This window comes from Mycetomoellerius zeteki, unplaced genomic scaffold (assembly GCF_001594055.1).
Source record: "Mycetomoellerius zeteki isolate Tzet28-1 unplaced genomic scaffold, Tzet1.0 scaffold167, whole genome shotgun sequence".
In the NCBI taxonomy this organism is placed as follows: domain Eukaryota; kingdom Metazoa; phylum Arthropoda; class Insecta; order Hymenoptera; family Formicidae; genus Mycetomoellerius; species Mycetomoellerius zeteki.
This window is the reverse complement of record NW_017256623.1, coordinates 272,514-292,105: the sequence shown is the minus strand read 5'-3', so window position 1 is coordinate 292,105 and position 19,592 is coordinate 272,514. Positions and strand designations below refer to the sequence as shown.

Genomic DNA, 19,592 nt, shown 5'->3' with positions numbered 1-19,592 from the left:
AGACTCGGTCATTGCACACATATGACTCTCCGCAAGACTCCAATTCTTGAATAACGAAACTTGCGAGAGGTATTAATATAAATACGCAGAATTAGAATTGGAGGGACTCTCTCATTGCGAGATTCAGAGCATCAGGTGTATGGAACAATATTAAAACCCTCTGCACGTTGGCGTGGCTTGCAAAATATGATGGAAAAAGCGAGATGTCAGATTTTAGATGATAAGAGAGTTTGCAACAAAAAATTTTTTTTTTACTACCGTTATTCATAATGTTATCTGTAGCGAGCATCGTTTTGTTATGAGCAACAGTTTATCAGATAGGCGAGATAGCTTTATACGGATCATAGTAGAAAATGTTTCTTTAAAGTTCTGAGAGGTTACAATACGCTGCGCAAGAATATCGGAAATATGCGATGCACGTAGTAGTAAAGAATTTATGTAGATGCGCGACGCATTTTCTCTTTTTCTCTCCTTTTCCCTTCTGTCTTCTTTTTTCGCATGAGTGTACGTTTGCCTGTGTGTACCGTAGCTTATATTATTTGTGTACATGGTATCTCATAAAAGCTGTCACAAGTCACGTGGTTTCCATATTGTACCAATTTTCTAGGCTTGGTAAATGTTGCTGCCGCAAAAGGAATATTTATACGGAAGAATTTGGCAAATGCTGATTCTACGTTCAACTTTCTTTCGCATGTTTCGTGTCTTCTTTTTCTTACAAAAAGGAATTACATACAATTTTCCATAATAATAATCCTAATCTTGTTTTTTCTCTTAACTGAATTAAGATCTATTGCTATTTATTTGATCGTAATTTCACATTTATTTATTCGATAATAGAATTTACACGCGATATAGCTTGCATAGTCTTCGTGTAAGCTACGGGAACCATCTTTTGACGGATAATCTATGTTAACAACGCACAATCTATATAGAATGTTCGTGGTTTCCTATGGTATGGTTTCCCTTCCTCTCTCATAATTTCGTAAAGTAAAGAGGGATAATGCAAAAGCCCCGTGCTCAAAAGAATTATAAATTAAATTTATAATCAGGTGATCGAAGTTATTTTAAAATCATTTCAATAAGCGCTTAATCGTATTACAGCTAACGATGATTGTCATTAACGGCGAATATCAAAGTAGATTTTTGCTTTTTTAATTTTATTATATAATTGTACATTATACACGTTACTAACACAAAACAATTTAAAATAATACGATGAAACGAAATACTAAATTAACAAATTTCTCTCGGGCGCATTAGCATTAGCTTCGTATTTCGGGCTAGTCGCACAAACGCGAACGTAGCGGATAAAATTTACCGCCGACGTTTTGCCGTGATGTATATTTGCATAATTTAAGGAGCGTTGCTTAGGTACTTAAGCAGGTGTAACGCGAGTATCTTTTGTAACGCGATACTTCCACTAGTGAATTTGCGTTACCGTAACATATATACGACATCGTCCCGCCATTAATTTTATACAACGACGGTGACTGATAATAACAGACTCTTTAGTAAATTCAAGATAACTTTTTTCTATAAATTTAATAGAATACTAACCGTTGAAGTCGCGATTTTTCCTGGCTTTTAATATTAAATGTACCTTGTATATGTATCTTATATTAAAAAATGAGTTAAATTACATTAAATTAATTCGCTAATGGGACAAAAACGATTCTGTAATTTCATGAGGATTGAATTGCTATAGAAAATATGGATATAATACTTTATACGCGGATAAAAAGCGACCATGAAAGAATCATATGTAATCGCGATACGAGCGCGAACGGTGCTCTAATAAAATTCGATTCGGCTGAAGTTGAAAACTTAAGCAAATATGGGAATACTCATAGTGAAAGCCCATCAGCAATGCCCATTATTTGCTCTCTGCCATTTGATGCTTTAAAATTGCAGTTCTCACAGGAATTCAATATATATTCGAGTCTATTTGCGAATTATTGAAATAATTTTGGAGATAAGTGTCTTCGGTTACATTTTTACTCTCTCTCTGCTCTTTTTTTTTTTAATGTTTACATATTTGCGTATATTATTTGATTTTGCGATATTTATGTGAGATAAATTATATTAATTATATTAATATTATACTACGTCTGGGAAATTACTTAACTCCGCACACGATAATATTTGTTACGCTTTTAAAAATACAAGTCACATAAAATTCGTAAAATTTCAATTGCTAATAACGCAAAAGGTATTCCTGCTCTCCGAGTTTTGTCAAGAGAAAGTTCACTTCAAATTGATCGAAGGAGTAGGCAAAAGGGAATGTGGAGAGAACCCAGGGACGTCCTATGAAGGAGCCGTGCGAGTGGAAACGCGATCGGTCGAGAGAAACCGTCGACCGAATTCGTCGCGAAGTGCTTTTATTGCGCTTTTTATTGCGCGTTCGATCGAGCTTTCGCAGATAGCACTTCGGTTTCTTAAATCCTTGGTACGAGAGAACGTCGAGCAGGTATTCCCGGCGTGATCTTTCCGTCCTTCGTCCTTCGGCTTTCCATCCGTCCTATCGGCATCTCGGAGAGAGGTAGGAATTTCAGCCGATCATCCATATCGGTGCGTTACGATCTTGTTAGCGGTAGAAGGGATCCTCATTTAAAAAGGCGAACGTATTATAAGCCGTCGAAACGTCCAGCTGTGGTGCGGATAGCTACTTCTCTTCCTCAAACAATTTTTTTATACAGGCATAAATATGTTGAATAATTAGTCGTCGGTCGTTTTGGGTATTAAAGAAACCATTTCCTGTGTTTACAGAAGCCTTAATGACGTTTCGGCCAATCCGAAAGCGGCTTTTTTTTACGAAGGATAACGTCGATTACGACATTCCTGCCGTCGTACATGTAAAACATTGTTCGATAATCGTCGTTAAAGTTACGCGCAGCGCGTTTATATATTTTAACTTTGTTATAATCCCACCGGAGCGATATTCCTGATTCCTTTGCCTCTTTCTTTGGTCCTTTCTCTCTTGACCATGTCTCATTACCGAAACCGACACGAAGGTACCATCAAGTTGCGTGCAGTAATGGCGGGCCGGCTCCATAAAACCGCGTCGGGTAATTAAATTTTATACTGTGTACGCATTATCTGGATGATGTTCCCTCTCAATTCTGCTTTTTAAAATCACGGCCCCCTTCCGGTTCGAACGCCGTGCGGCGTACTGTGAAGACGAAATCGCGATTTGCGAAAAAATTACGCTAAAGTTTCGAAGCTGGGGATCGATTTATCCGGACAGACACGTGCAACGCGAACGTAAAAAAAAAAAAGATACCTGGCTGTTATTAATTATTTACGTAGCTAAACTTTGCCGCGGGTCCTGCGGTTCTCGCAAATCTGCGCTTCCTTTTAATTGCATATCTTTTTTTACATTTCCCGTATTTAAAATGAAATATTCGTTTGTTTTGATGGCTGAAATTGAAATACACTGTACAGCGTTGTTATTAAAAGAACGTAAGTTTTTCTAGCAAGTTTTAGCACAAATCTCTGCGTTATTGTAAAACGATGTGCATTATGAATTTGTCCAGAGAAAGAAAAGAGGTTGTTGTACATAAAGTAACGCCACAATGTACAACTTTCCAAGGCGATCTTAAAATGATACAGACTGTTTATATTTCTTGACGTTTTCAATGAGAAATAGACAAAGTTTGTAGAGATACTCGACAATGATAGCTTTCGAAAACAATGTATATCATTTTCAGATAAACCGTATCGTTAATTTGAAGTTTATTTAACGAACGATCCTATTCAGGCGGATTTCTGTTCACTAAATGCTAGAGATTTGCGATCTCTGAATCAATTCGTTAAAAATCGATTATTTTGCTAAAAATTGCTTCGTAATCATCTTTGTTAAAAAAAGAAGTAATTCTTTATAAAGAAATTAGTTTAAAATAATCCCTTTTAGTTAGAAAAATAAATTTTTTGCAAAATAGATTAGTTTAAAATCGTTGTTGTCGTTTGGGAAAATTGATCTTTTGAATATTGGAACATCTCTATTATAATTGCTCATAAATTTCTCGTACAATTAGTTTTCTGCACACAAGTGTTTTAACAGGCGTTCCACTTTGCAACATAATAAGTCGGTGGGACAAGCAGTTCTTGATAAGTTATTAGTCACAATCAATGATATTCTGACATTTATAGTCTACCTCTGTCATTAAAAGTGATAATATATAGATAATTTGTATAAATATCGTCAATATCTTTTCTATTATCGTCACACAAATGTTGTAAATTCTTAAAATTTGCATATATTACAAAACGAAATGTATTTCTTCAATAAAGAAGAGAAGATCCAAATAAAAGTTGTCTACGATCATTAATGACAATTAACAACTATTTTCCCTGACGTTTTTATAATCTGAATAATAGAGGCGTCATTATCGATAATTCTTGAATGCAGAAAAGCAAGTGAAAAGAAAAACACTTGAGAGAGATAGTGAGTATGCATTATAATTACTGCAATTCAAATCGTTGAATAGTCGAACTTATTGCAGGATAAAATAATAACGGCTTATAAACGTAATCGTCCATTAACCGAGCTGCTTTTATAAACGTGAAAATTGTTGTTTTAGCCGGAGTCTGCGAAGACTCCACACACACACACACACACACACACACACATACACACACCTAGGTATTAGATAGAAGGATATAAAATTACTACACGCGATCCGTAGTGCTTAGTATAGCAAGAAGTTTAATGGGACTCATACAAAATTCACTTTAACGACATTTAATAATGAAAGACGATTGTTTTAGCAGTAGTTTTTCATATCAGTACGTGTCACGATGTTGTAATTATTCAAATATACTTCGAAAGAAAGAAATATTTTATGATACATATAAATATGCGTATACTTTGCTAAAAGAAGAAATTAATTTCTCAATTATTACATGGTTATTACATGGTTTCGAATTTTTTATATACTCCGAAACTAGGACGTCTCGGAGTATCAAATAATGTATCCTACATTTTATTTGATCTGTATAAATGAAAAGAGATTCGAAACGCAGAAAAAACGCAACATATTTCTATACAATCAGGCAGAATAATTTCGATTTTATTAGAATTATACACTACGCGCGAACATGACTAATGCAAAGTTCTAAAATTGTCACGTACCAACTATATTATCGTCATCGGCAAAACCTTTGCCGCTGCACTGTAATGCGAGCCATGAGACTACCGTAAATATAGACTGCCCCGCATGACTAATTACTTTAATAAATATTTTCTGTGCACACTAATTTGCATTGAGACGAGTTTAATTAGGGAATATTTTTCAGTCACGCGCACCATAATACCGTTTATTTGCTCGGTATACGTTCTGTATACAGAGTGCAGAGTATACAAAGCAGGGATGTTAAATTAAAATGAATAACTTTCAATATAAATGAGTACTTTCAATATCGAGATGTTTCTCCATCTGAATAGATTTTTAATTAATAAGAAATTAATTGGAATTTCAGATATACAGAGAAGTAAACTGTGCGACATTAAACGAGCATAAAAATTATATTTATCAATTAATGTTTTTCTGATGGACACTGATTTGAAAAAACTCAATATAACTATTAATTACTAAAAGGTTACTCTGAATCAAAAATATTTTTGTTAAAAAGAGGAACCTGTTGAAAGAAATACACACAGTAATCCTAAAATATTTCACTTACAATTAGAGCTTTGATCTTTAAATTATATGTCAGGCATTAAAAATAGAGCAAGAGTGTAATTTATTTGTACACTTTTAGTCCTTAGAAATAAACCGTCCATTTCTATTATTCTATGTATTTCTATGTTTCTATTATTCTAACTTTAAATAAACTCGTCAAGATTTAACGAAATTCTAATTTTGTTGACGTTATTTAACATTGCTTTAATTTCGAGGATTAATTTAACGTTATAATAGGACGCATGTTGTCGACTGTAAGTTTTTGAAGGTAGAAAATAGTGGGACAGCGTGTTTAATAATTAACGGAATTGGGAGAGGTTTCACCTGCGGGCCACTTCATCGTCGAGTCCCAGGGGTTTTCCTCACCTTCTCCAGTAATGCTCCCCGCGAGACGCCAGCATAAAGGCAGATAGTCCCGCCTTAGTGCTTTTAATAATTAATACGGTGCACGGGTTTGGGTTACTTATCAAATACGTTGGAACTCGACCCAGTTATGTAGTTCACATTTTATCTTAAGTCAACTTAAATTTACGATCGTGATATCGTTCAAACCTTAGATTAAACGATTCCTGCGTGGATGATCGATAAGTATAATCTCATCTTAGTGTATTGAAGAATTATAATATCTATTAATTACAAAAAAGAAATCTATCTATGGATTTAACAGGATCTTTAGTCATTGTTTATTATATTAATTAAAATAATTTTATTTATTTTTATATTTTTGTTTTAAAAAAATTTTTAAATGATATATATATGTCCTGTTAATGTTGCATTATTAATTACGTTGTTAATTTTGTTATTTTGATTGCAAAACAAGATTAATTTTTCTAAATCTCAACTTTTTCAGGCATCAACAATCTCAGGCATTTATGTATAATTTGATGATATCGTACAAGCTTAATATTTTAAATCTATCAAATTTATATTTCCTATCCCCTCATTTTTTTAATTACAAAGTTACATGTCCTTTATTATTCAACTTCATATGCGAAGCTCGTCAAAATCAAAATCGATTGCGAACCTTTCCTTATAAGACTTCAGCGAATAGATTACCGTCCTCTTTCCATAGAGGAAGAAATAAGGGGGCTAATGAGGGATAACTACACGTCATGCGACTCGAGGCTGTACTCAATGATCGTATCGGGAAGCGTGCACTTCTAGGGTTAAGAGAGAACTTAATTCAAACGCGATATAAAATATCGCCTTCTCTAATCAAGCTGAATCGTTAAATTATTAAAGAAAAAATTTTACATTATGATAAGAACATAGACGGTAATGAAAAGAACACATTTTTTAACCCGTAACTATAAGCTTTGACGCGTTTGACAGTTGTTCGTGCTTTCCTTTTGATATCGAGGATTAAAGGACCGAAGTACTGCAATATTGCGCGCCCATCCGAACGATTTTTTCCTTCAACGCGAGAAAGGTACTTGACGGAAATTGGAAAACTTGATACCTGTAGGTTCGAGCGCTGTTCAATCGACTTCGTGGTATGTTAATAGAACCCGGAGGACTCGCGCTCATATAAGAGGATAATCTCGCGTGAAAGTGAACAAGTAATCCAGTACCATTACCATCGCGAAAGAGCATCGCGCGGCTGAATTCCTTGCGTGACTTCGCGGACGGTTGCGATGTAACTTCGTGACACACTCGAATTATACACGCGCGTGCGATACGCAATCACTAACCATTAGAGAGTATGCAGCAGTTATCTGGACGAGATAATCGAATCGAGAAACAAGTGTCAAGCTTTTCACCGAGAAAGATATAGGATACAAACGAATTGCACAACGAGATATTCGGTGTAGAGATTGTAGTCTATTTTTCAATCCATTTCAATTTGTAAATATTTTATCTGCAATATATTTTTTCTCCCAAAATGGTAATTGAAATATTTGTAAAAATATTTGAGGTAAAATTTGATGGATGATATCTCGTACATTTTTATATCTATTTAATCTTTTTAGGAAAAATTTTCCTTTTGCGACACGTATAATTTTTTATATCTAATATAACGAACTCATTCATAAATATTATATATATATATATTGATACAAATATCATTAATACAGCAAGGAGAAATCTCTAATAAAAAAAGATGATAAAATCTAAATTTCAATATATATATATATATATAACAACAATTTTATTTTAGAATTATTCATATATTTATTACAGTTTTACACTCTAAATCTGTTGCAATGAAATTTCACTGCATAAAATTGAAATTTCAATACAGGTGGCAATTGCACCAATGTTACTGCTAATGAATTTTACTGCAAGACGGGAATGGAAAATCCATTCGATAATTAGAGTGAAAAATTTATTCCAAAAAGAATTTGGAGGTTAAAATAATGACAGAATAATGTCATTCCAAATCCAGATAGCAAAGCCTGCGGGGACAGATTTTGAACAGAGCATGCTATCAATCTATTAACCTATTAACCTTATTTTTAATTAAAATTGAAAAAATTATATACGTCATAAATTTAATCCATTTAATGGTAAAATAATGGTTTAATGATATAATGATATATACGTATATAATTTTTTGCAAAATAAATTAATCTGTCTCTTATGTCATATGTGTCTCAAGATGCGTCTCTCGCCCGTAACGACCATGACGATAAACATGCGACAAACGACATAGCGGTGCTATATTGCTAAATTTACTCCTTGCAGTAACATTCAATGCATCTTGTAATGCATTATCAACTAATGCTTAAACCACTTCGATTAATCGAATGAAATAGTCCACTCCTTTATGTACGAGTAAACAGATTAACTTCAAAGCAGTGAAAATCCACACTTAAAGCAATGACTACTATTCACTTTTGTTAGCAGTATTTTCATTGCTACGGATTTAGAGTGTATAACAGTACATAACGGGAAGCAGATAACCTGTAATTTCTCTTTGTTTGGTCGCCTGCACAGGAATAGTTGATAATGAATTCGACTCAGGACTATTGGGAATTGAAAACAGATCGAACATGATCACATTTCATTTAGCGCTACCAATATCCTCGTAACGACCGGATTATATTACATTGGACTTCCGATTTTTTCAACAGTTTTACATTATCCCTTTCATTAAACCATTGATCGAATTTCGATGTAAAAATTTTATGAAATAAGATAAAATAAAATTATAATTATACTTAGAATTGTATTCTTAGAATCATGATTAATATCATATTGATATTCTTCACACGAAAATTTAATGGCTACATATTCCTGTCAAGCACAGAAAGATACAGGCTTGTTGTTTCTACCAGTGTAAAATTAATTTTAATCTCGGTTCAATTTGTTCTTTATCTTATTTTAATTCTAAGAATTAGAGAAAAAGACAAACTTAAACCGAAATTAAAGTTAATCTTACATTGTTGATAGAACTGGACCTTAATCAATATATTTTCAAGGGTATCGCAATAAACCGAGATTTTTATGATTTTATAAATAGAAATTTGAGTTTATTTGATTTGAAAATTTGTTTTCGATTTGCCAAAAATGCTTTAACAAAAGCATATAATATCTATTACTGATATTCATTGTATAATACTCGTATATTGTTGTTATGGGCGAAGTTCCTGTCGATGGCTACGGGAAACATATTTTGAAATCGTTTAGTCGAAATTAATATGCGTTGAACAAATATTTCCCTCCCCAACAATTCTGTCCCCTGAAACACTGTGATCTCTGGTGATGATATATCACGAATCGGAAAATATTTTTACGGACTACTCTACAATACATTATGCAGGCTTTAATCGATTTTATTCAACAAAATTGTAGAAAATAGCCAAAATTAAAAAATAAAATCTATAACTAAGTAATTTATTTCGTAAATGTTATAAACTGCGTATACAATAATTAAAGAAAGTGATAGAAATAGAATTTATTGTAGTATATAAAAAACTATAATTTTGGATTGTTTACTAAGCATTATATTCAATCTAAAAAAATGTATACTATTTTTTATAGAACAGATAAACATAGTATTAAATGCAATTGCAAATATAAAATTACGAATATTCCTCTACTTATGACGGAATTACGTTCCGAGACTTTAATCGTAAGAATTTAAATTTCTTCTGCTCTCAAAGGATTTCGGTTTCAAAGACTTTAAATTTATTGTTTATTTTTCTTCTTTAGTAATGTTCGTATTACTGGCCATTATGTGAACATAATTAATTACAAAGTTATGTGAAAAAGTAAGTTAATGCTCGTTTCTACCAATGTAAATTAACTTTAATCTCGGTTCAACTTACTCTTTATCTCTTTTTAATTCTTGGCGCATACCAGTCGTAAGTCTGAAAATCCGTAAGTGGAAATAGTTGTAAGTAGAGAGATACCTGTATTTTAAATTCTAATTAAAAACACATTTTCTTAAGAGAGTCACAAAAAGTAAATGGAATTTGAAAGAACATATGATATTAAATAGAAAAGTGCATCAACACGGAATTGTGACTTTTGGGTATTTAAGAAATTTAAGAGAAACGCGGTAGGTGCATCAAAAATTTTAAAATTACATAAATAGTCAATGCTCGCCAATCACAAATGTAAACACTTCCGTTAGGTCTTCGTGCGTCTCATTTGGTTATGGTTCCACACCCTATCCACCCCTTTGTGCCACCATTCACTGACGGTAGTTAGTCACGAATAGCTAGGTAGATTTACCTAGATATTATATCATACGGAAGCATGTGAACGTACGCGGCCCCTTAACATGCCAATCCCGAGATTCGTATAATTAATTAGACTAAGCCGAGGAAACATGAAGTTATGTGAACTTACTATGTAAACTAACAACTTGTATCAACATTTACCTGTTTCCTTGTCTGCGATCCATCATTCGTAGGACTTAGAAAAGGCAGAATCTCCTAAATTCGAGTAAACAGTACCATTTTGCTACTTAAATACATTTGAAAGTTGTACTTTGTTAAAAAAAAACTCTTTATTTCTTCTCTTTTATATATCATTAGTATGCTAAATGTACAATATAACATACATTTTTACTAGAAAAAACTCTTTTGTTTCCTCTCTTTTATAGATTATTAGTACGTTAAATGTATAATATACATTTTTACTAGAAAATTGTAGATAGAAGATTAATTAGTAGAAACTATTAATACGGAAACTGTTCATCCCTATTTTGTCGTTCATTCCACATGCAAAAGAAAGTACGAAAATCATGGTAATCGAAAGTATCACAGTTCAGAACATTTGTATTCACGTAAAACGATAGAATAGTAACAAGCTCAACAAGGTCGATAGCACGATGACAAAAATTACCTGCTCGGTCGCGTAAATGCATTTGAGCCTTAACAAACGATATTATTAGCTGCATTGATTTGGTTTAATCAACTCCTATCGAGCAAATCGCCCGCAGGGTTTGTGTATTGGTGCAGCATCGGCGAATACGATCACGCGATTCGATGGATCGGGGACAAACGTAAAAGGGTGAAAGGACACAGATGTGCAAACCAACCAACCAATTAACTAACCAACGAACGTCGCGTGTTTGCCGAATAAAATAAACTAGCCGCGAAAACGCTGTTAATGATAAGTCGCGGCGCGTTTAGGAATGAAGGCGCAGTGTTAAAATCAGTGAGATCGTTAACTGGATAGTAACAGTGAATTGTTTAAAGCAAAGATCGAGAAACAGTATTATAGAATGTTCGTCATATATTCTTTCGACTGCGAATTCTTATCATTAGATTATTGGCAGTGCAAAATGACAGATCGGTGTTGATCACATATCATTGAAAAAAAAAATTATTGATAGATCGTTGTCAGTTTTGATATTTTAACATTTCAGTAAATTGCTCATTAAAAATACAAAGCTTTTTCAATAAATTTATGAGATCGACTTTAGTTTCTCTCTCTCTCGTTATTGATTAAAACGTTTGCCGTCCACTTGGTGGAAAATCGATCTGATGCTTAATTCACAGACTATTATCGTGACATGCGGATCGCAAATATGTATCAGCATAATGCCCTTTTACCGCGAACGATTTCAACGATTCTATGTCACGAAGCTTGTAATTATCGAAATGACCGGGTGGTATATATCGATACGAGATTTATATGCTAAACTGGTGTAACATGTGACTACATGAAAATATTATAGAATTATCATCGTTTCGTCAATCTGCGAATTATTTTATGAATTTATGAATAGGTTACGTCTTTACAAAAGTATCAAAGCATCAGCAGGTGTCTTTTTGAATTTCAAACAGAAAAAATTGTTTGCAATAAATAATAATAAATTGTAAAATGATAGAGTAAAATATAAAAAAATCGTATTTTATTACATGAAGTGAGATAATTTAATTTATCTCTTACTATATAATCCTTCAATTTTAGAGTTTTTTAATAGATTTATAGCGTATACATTAATAATTATTACATCTTTATATTAAAATTAAGGAAATTATTCACTAAAAAATATGAATTTTAATAAAATGTAATTTGCAAGAAGTGTAAATACGTGTAGACATTTCAAAACACTTCTATAAAAAGATTGAATTTATTAATGTTCTGAATTCAAAATTTCCGACGATATATTTTCAAATATGTGAAGCAAGTAACACTGCTAATAATATCATGAGGTTATTTATGATTTTGTGATACGTGATTGATTTATTTTTACATTCTTCCATAGATGTCAAACGTTATCCACTTTTGCTCGACAGAATCTTGATAGCGGTAGTATTTGAAAATCAGGTTACACGTAAGGTAGCATGCAACGAATATTTTAAGATACGACCGGCCTTAAAATATTCGTTGAAAAAGAGACAAATAGCTTCTAGATTAACTACATGTATCTACTCTAGCCGTTTTTGTCAGCCTGGAAAGAGTATACGCATTCCATCGTGACACCTCATCTAACACTCAAAGCATACATCTATATTTTATCATACTTGATTTTGACGTAGATGTACTTTTTGCTATCTATAAAGTGTCACGAGATATTTCTGATCGCCTATGAATCATAATATCGACTATATGGATTCAGTCTCCTGTGACCGTTCTGATCTCAGTATTGGATTATATCATCGTTGAACAACCATACATACGATAATAACTCTTAATCATATGTAAGCTACTATTTTTACTACGAAACACTCTTGGTTTACGAAACAAAATAGACAATAAGTTTGTTTTTTAATAAGTTGTTAATTGCTGCGCTAATTATACTAGAAGTTTTCTTCTTGCTTTCGCTAAATATATACCTATTTTATTTTAAGTACGCGAAAGAAAGATTTTGCTGAAACATCTAAAAATTTAGCTAGATACAGATTTAAAAATAATTTTGTCGGGCCATTAAAATAATTATGCAGAACGCTCATATTGGTTGCTAGAATCAAAACTTTTTACAGCATATATTTTCAGATTTATATCCAGCTAAGTTTTCAGATACTTCAGCAAAATCGTTCTTTCCGTGTGCAAACACAAAACAAAAGGTATATACTAGTTTAGTTACAAAAATAAAATGACAAAATAAATTTAAAAGATATTGTTAGCCGATTCAACTTACTGTATGCAACATTTTTATTCAATTTATCTCTCGTCAAGTTAGCGCAATAAAAATATGTCATTACTGTTAACACTTTTTTTTATTATAATGACATTCCGGATGAATCTCATAATGTTGTACTATTATGAGATAATCACTTGATCATTAGTCATTACGGTTTACTGGCGTGGTAATTCAACCAATCAACGTTTACATCTACCTGTTTAGATTTGTTTCAGTGATTAGCATTGTATTGTCTATTCGGAATATTCAGAATATCTCGTTATGAAATATATGTATCGTACATCATGCGTCTATCTACGTCTATTACTAACGGCGAATGATTGAAAAATCGAATCTCTCGCGGTCGGAAGAGATGTCCTCGTTATTAAGTTTCATTTCGCGGAACGAGATATTGGACGATAGCCGGGGAAAGAAATCAATGGTCACTCCTTTACCTTCGTCATGACTGACTCATCCATGTGTCCGTCTTACCTGGTCGAATCAATTTCCTGGCTGTATCGCGAAGAGTCGGGGCGATCGTTTTGTAAGACTTCCTTCGTTGTCTAAGATATCGCAGAAATTTATACCTTGCCACCCGGATCGTTTTACGATCGATTACTAAGAGCGAATTATTAGCCGGTGGCAGCAGCGGCCAATACTGGAATTAATTAACTTAGTAACGATAAATAGTAGTATTTATGAATAACTCAATTATGTCTAGTGCGAACTTGCTCGTTTACATATTTCTGCAGGCTAATAATATTAATAACGCGTAAATTAATGATGTGTAACGGATATTGTGATGTACATTTATTTTTATCCGTTTATATTATACGATTAATTGATGCATGATGAAACGCGTTATGTTATCAAAATCGGGAATGTAAACAACCGCTTAAATTTACCTACGACTTGCCGCAAACGAAACACCTAAATCTACTCTCTCTCTTTTTTCTTTTTCTTACGTTTTTTTCTTACTTAAAACTCCACTATATAAACATTTTAAGAACATTAAATTTTATCAAAAAAGTCAAGAAATTTTCAATTATTTAATTTTACATAAAAGATTGTAAGTTTTCCTATAATTTAAAGATTTTTTGCAAATTTATTCTATATTAAGTGTTTTACATTATTGAGCAACAAAGTTATTGATATTCGATTGAAATTCTTAACAGTTACGCTTTGGAATATTTACTTTAAATTCTGGCATGCAAAAGTAATCGATAAAGAAGAAATAGAATTAATAAAGAAATATTAAGATTCGAGGAATTTGAGAAACTGAAAATTTATTTTAAAAATAAAACTAGTTAACAAAATTTCAATAGAATAAATAAATAATTGTTTATGAAACTGAGTTTTGCATGTTTCTGAAAATAGTACATAAGAATTCTAATGTATTTGAAATGAATCGTGAAAAACTAAAATCATTTGTTTTTTTAATTCTTTTAATTTAGAAATTGTATTTTCCTAAACAAATTCAATTTTTTTATATAATACTTTGCTTTGTATAATATTATACATAAAAAATGTATGTAAAATCCAGTATAATTAAGAAATGAAAATATTTCTGAAATTTTTTTTAAACGAAGTCTATTTATTAAATTAAATTCGTATATATTAAAAATGTTATTGTGTTCTAAGTTACTTCTTTAAATTAACGACAGATATTTTTTTGTAGGTACCCGGCACTCTCACGAAAGAATCGTAAAGGAGAAACGGATGATTGCAACGAGCTCCCAATTAAAGAAATGGATACAGTAATTACAAAGCCGCGTCGGCGACTAGGAATACGGGCCAATTCGGCGCGTTAAATGCTCCCCCGGCGATTCACGTTCCAGCCGGGGCTCTCGCGGATTTGGGATGGCCTTCTGGGAGCAAAAGCGGCAAGAGCAGCAGCAACAGCAGCAGCAACAGCGATATCGGATCAAACTCAGTTAACAAGCCCGTGTCGTCGCTGTATCGGTCGCGCAAGTAGATAGATTTTAAATCGAGTCAACTGTGGGACAACGGTAACAAAGTTAACACGGCAAAATAATCCAGGGGCGATTGGCTCGCGTATTCCGTATATAATGAAAGCACATGAGACGAGACGGTAGTGGACCCCGAGGATGGTGGATGCTGCGAGGAAGAAATTGAATTCTGTTTTTACACGCCGCCTAATCGCTCGACACATCGCGGTGTCAAGGGAGATTCTATTTGATGCGGAACACTGAAAAATGTAGATACAAATATAGTTACAAAGAAGACACTATTAACCCCATCCTATTTCATCGAAATCTTTCGTGTGTATCGACAGTATCCACGATCGATCGCGAAAGTGTACAGGCTATAAAATATAACGCTACGTCAACGTCGAAGAGAACCGTACCGGATGTCGCAAGGAAAAGGAATGACACGGTAAGAGGACCTAGAGACAGCCAATCTCAGGAATGTGACGTGTGGCAGAATTCCGTGTGAGGAAATCAGTATCTTCGAACGGAAATCGTGGAACGAGAGAAAGGGAGGAACATACGGAATAATAGATCGACATACGGGATCGACAAAGACTCGTTCCAACAAGTGTCCTTACGGATTCAAAAGTTTCCTGCCCGACATCGTCTTCGTCGCGAAGCGGCGTTGACTGTGTTATGGAATGAATCGATGCCCGGACGGGGCATCTAAGTGTCCACGATCATCATCTTCAATACGAGCATCATGACCCCGATAATGCGGCTGCTCCTTCTATCCGCTCTGCTGGCCATACAATCCTGCTCGACCGTCTGCTCAGCGAGCAGCGATGGTAAGCCTAATGGCCCGATCTTCAATCTGGATCACACTGTTCTGGAAAAGAACTTAGCGGCGATCTTCAACAAGGTGGCACATAGTTCCGCGACCACGAAGCGCAGTGTGCCGGCATACGATGCTCAAGTGTCGGCTAGCACAACGTTGTCGACGGTACCATCGCCATTAACCACCAGTACGATCACCAGTACAACCACCGCTAGCCCGTCGATACCCGCTATTAAGTATCCGGCGGTGCCACGAGCCACAGCATCGCCCGTCTTTCGAGATCTACCGTCGTACGCGCCGCCTTCCAGGGCACTCTTCACGCCACCCCTACCGCCGGAGTACCTGCACCCATTCGCCGATAAACCCACGCTGCGAGGCACCAACTCGGACGTGCATACCAATAACAGGAGACCGGTACCGCCACCGAGCTTGACGCCGGCGCACGAGCGGATACCCATCCGACCGCCGGATCTACCTCAGAGTCCTTCTCAAGTACCAGAGAGGCATCATTCTCATACGAGGAACAAACCGGTAAATGTGCCCGACAGCAGAGAGCAGAGGCCGGCGGAATCTGGTGAGGCCGATCGAAAGAACGGCACGAACGATCCTTCGTTCGTGACTCTTCATTACCCCAGTATTTCTAGGATCTTGTCTGGCAGCAACGGCAGAAAACAGGATATTCCCGATATCCTGTTAAAGCCTTTAGCTACGAAAAGTCCGTTGCTGCCGAATATTCCTCCTGCCCCAACGACCGATAAAACTACGTCGCTGCCGAGCACCATGACGCCAAAAGCGCCCGGCAGTACCGTGGATCCTTCGAAGATTGCCGTCACGCAGCCGACGATCTTCAACCTACCAAACACTGGCCGACAGGACGACGACGGCTATCATCACGGCCTGAGAAACGAACACGACACTGATAGTATCGAAATAGTGGATACGGAGAGGTTACCGTATCCGCAAGCGCAGCCGCCAGCGCCAACGCCAAAGCGACCAGCAAACGTCGACGACGACGACGATGATGACCGTTTGGTACCGCACGTCGACACGCATCCACTTGAGTCTACGTGGCGAATCGCCTGGTCGCTACACGTGTATGTCGCGGCGATTATGTTTACGCTCATGGCCTTGTATTCGATCTACAAGATCGTGCGTTTCAATGAAGCAACGAATCTACTCACGCAATCGTACTTCCTAGCCGTTCATCTACTGTTGACTACAATCTGCACTCTGAGGTGCTTTCACCTCTTTTACGACGCTTACAATCTCGGACATTCGCTGCCGGAGTCATTGTCTAGAGTGCTAATGTACCTGCCGGCACCACTCTTGTCTACGGCGTTTGCTACTCTGATGTTGTACCTTGCCCGGTGCTCGGAAGCACCATCGCTTAACAACAACATCCTCTCGCCTATTACGCTCGTATTTTCATCCACGGTGCACATTATACTGTGCGTATCCCTGCACGTGTCCGCGCACATGCTCGGCTATCAGGACGAGGCGAGAATCCTGCCGCTCATCTGCCAGTGCATTTACATCATCGTCTGCATCACGCTAGGTCTATGCTACATGTACGTGTACCGCGTGGTGCGTTCGCAGATTCATATGGCCAGCAATAAGGCAGCCGGCGCAAATCACATGATGGGCGCCGATCCTACTACAGTGGCTCTCAGCACTGCCATCACCACTACTATTGCCACCGCTCTGTTGTTCATCCTGATGGGCCTCGTGCAACTCTACGGCGTATTCGGCGTTCAGGAACGTCCGCAACAATTTCCATGGCTCTGGTGGGGCTGGCAATTCTCCGTCAGATTACTAGAGCTATCCGTTTGTGGTCTCCTAGCCTGGGTTGCCAGCTTATCTCAATATCCGTTGCGCGAGAAACAGATGCAGCAACACTCGGCACACTCGGGCTTCGCTCTGTTCCCCTGCGGCAGTTCCACCTCTACGGAAAACATGGACGACGTACTCTACCCCGCCATATGTAGTACCAACCAAGCGATTCAAAATTATACCATGAGAACGGGAAAACAAGTCTACGACGATAGTTTTCCACTGAATACTTTGCCCGAGCATTTGAACATATCAGGTAAAAAAATTGTAACATCTCATATTTCTCATTAACAATCTATTTATAATTGAATGTTTAAAATTTACTTCTCATTATCAATCTAAAAAAAAACTGATATATTAATTATCGGACTGTTTAATATAACTGTTAATTAATTTGCAATAACTAATGATTATTTGTTGCACAGGTACCTTTGAGAGACATTCCATCCGCAAGTCAGGTACAATGGGCCACTTTCCTCACGAAGGTCGGGATTCCTTAAGTCGCCATGGAAACGGTATACAAACCCTAAGGAACTCGGAGACTCGCGGGAGGCATACGCCTGTACAAGGCCTACACGAACAAGCTCCAACCAGCGGCTCGACGATGCTAGTCGCCGAGGATGGCTTCGTTAGGTTCCGGAGTCTTGGTGCAGAGGAGGATGAGCTGTCCGATACGCAGAGCATGGTCGGCCCTCACGGCAGGGGAAGTTCGCTCGCCGGTAGTGTTAGATATAATGCGAGGCATCCCACAGTACAGCATCAACACCCCCATCAGCACCAACACACGCTGCAACACTCGCATCCGAGTCAACATCAAACCCACCACCAACTTTATAACAACACATAAAGGCTGTGCCAACGCGATGACTAGAACGTGATTCTTGTTGATTCGGTAAGCATAACGAGAAATCAAATTTCAATTGTTTATTATGTTAATGCAAAATATTAAAAAAAATAAATAAAATGCATAAATGTTGAGATGCTAATATCATAATATTAGCAAAGAATTTTTTATAATAAATAAAATTTGAGATAGATATAAATAATAAAATTTGAAATCATTCATCTTTATGAGTAATGTAATATAATTGGTGTTCTTTTGTTGCAGACGTAACGATCGTCGTCGATGAAACATAGGATATATCGACACCCGCGAGAATCGTCGCCCTCGCAAACTTCGGTCTAAACTAATTTTATCTCGTACTCTATGTAAGATATGTCCTGTGTATAGACAACCTAATTGCCATTCCTGTTTTTTTTTGAGCCAAGCCTCTGCCGTACGATATCTATACATATTTATTTTGATCCTCGATAAGCAAGTAAAAGTATACGGCGAACTCGTTTGGGGTTCCTCTACCTATATGTGGGTAGTTCAGGGTATATTGAAACTTGATCTTATATTAGGCACTTGGTACTTATTAAGATTCATGTGATTGAAAAAAAAAAATAAAGAAATAATGTGTCTCACTGAAGTATATAGGAAAATGCTTCTCTCTCGGTTTTATGTTCACTGTTAGTACCGAACACGGCTGTGGAACGTATTGGAGGAACAAATGATTTTAAATTAGTTCTAATGCCACATAAGGAATTCCGATGTATTTTAGCAAACACATCTGCTATTTATTCAATGCCACGTTATAAAAGACTTCGACGTTATATTGCCCAGCAGTTTTTATAAGATTCATTATTTTACATAGTCGTACATGCATTAAAAAGCATTTCAATGATCACCTTTCAATTGGTATTTGTTCTTCTTTGACTTTACTATTATGACGGAAATTCGACAT

General features: G+C 35.8%; 1 protein-coding gene across 2 annotated transcripts in view; it reads left to right on the top strand.

Annotated features, from left to right (window-relative positions):
- LOC108721334 (uncharacterized) overlaps positions 1-19,051 on the top strand; it is a 139,097-nt gene extending 120,046 nt beyond the window's left edge. For both annotated transcript variants that reach the window (XM_018445837.1, XM_018445838.1), the window contains 3 exons: positions 14,885-18,061; positions 18,231-18,697; positions 18,914-19,051. In XM_018445837.1, coding sequence (XP_018301339.1) covers positions 15,901-18,061; positions 18,231-18,652 — 2,583 coding nt within the window. In that variant the 5' untranslated portion in view covers positions 14,885-15,900 and the 3' untranslated portion in view covers positions 18,653-18,697; positions 18,914-19,051. The remainder of the gene's footprint in view (positions 1-14,884; positions 18,062-18,230; positions 18,698-18,913) is intronic.
- Positions 19,052-19,592: the final 541 nt, after the last annotated feature.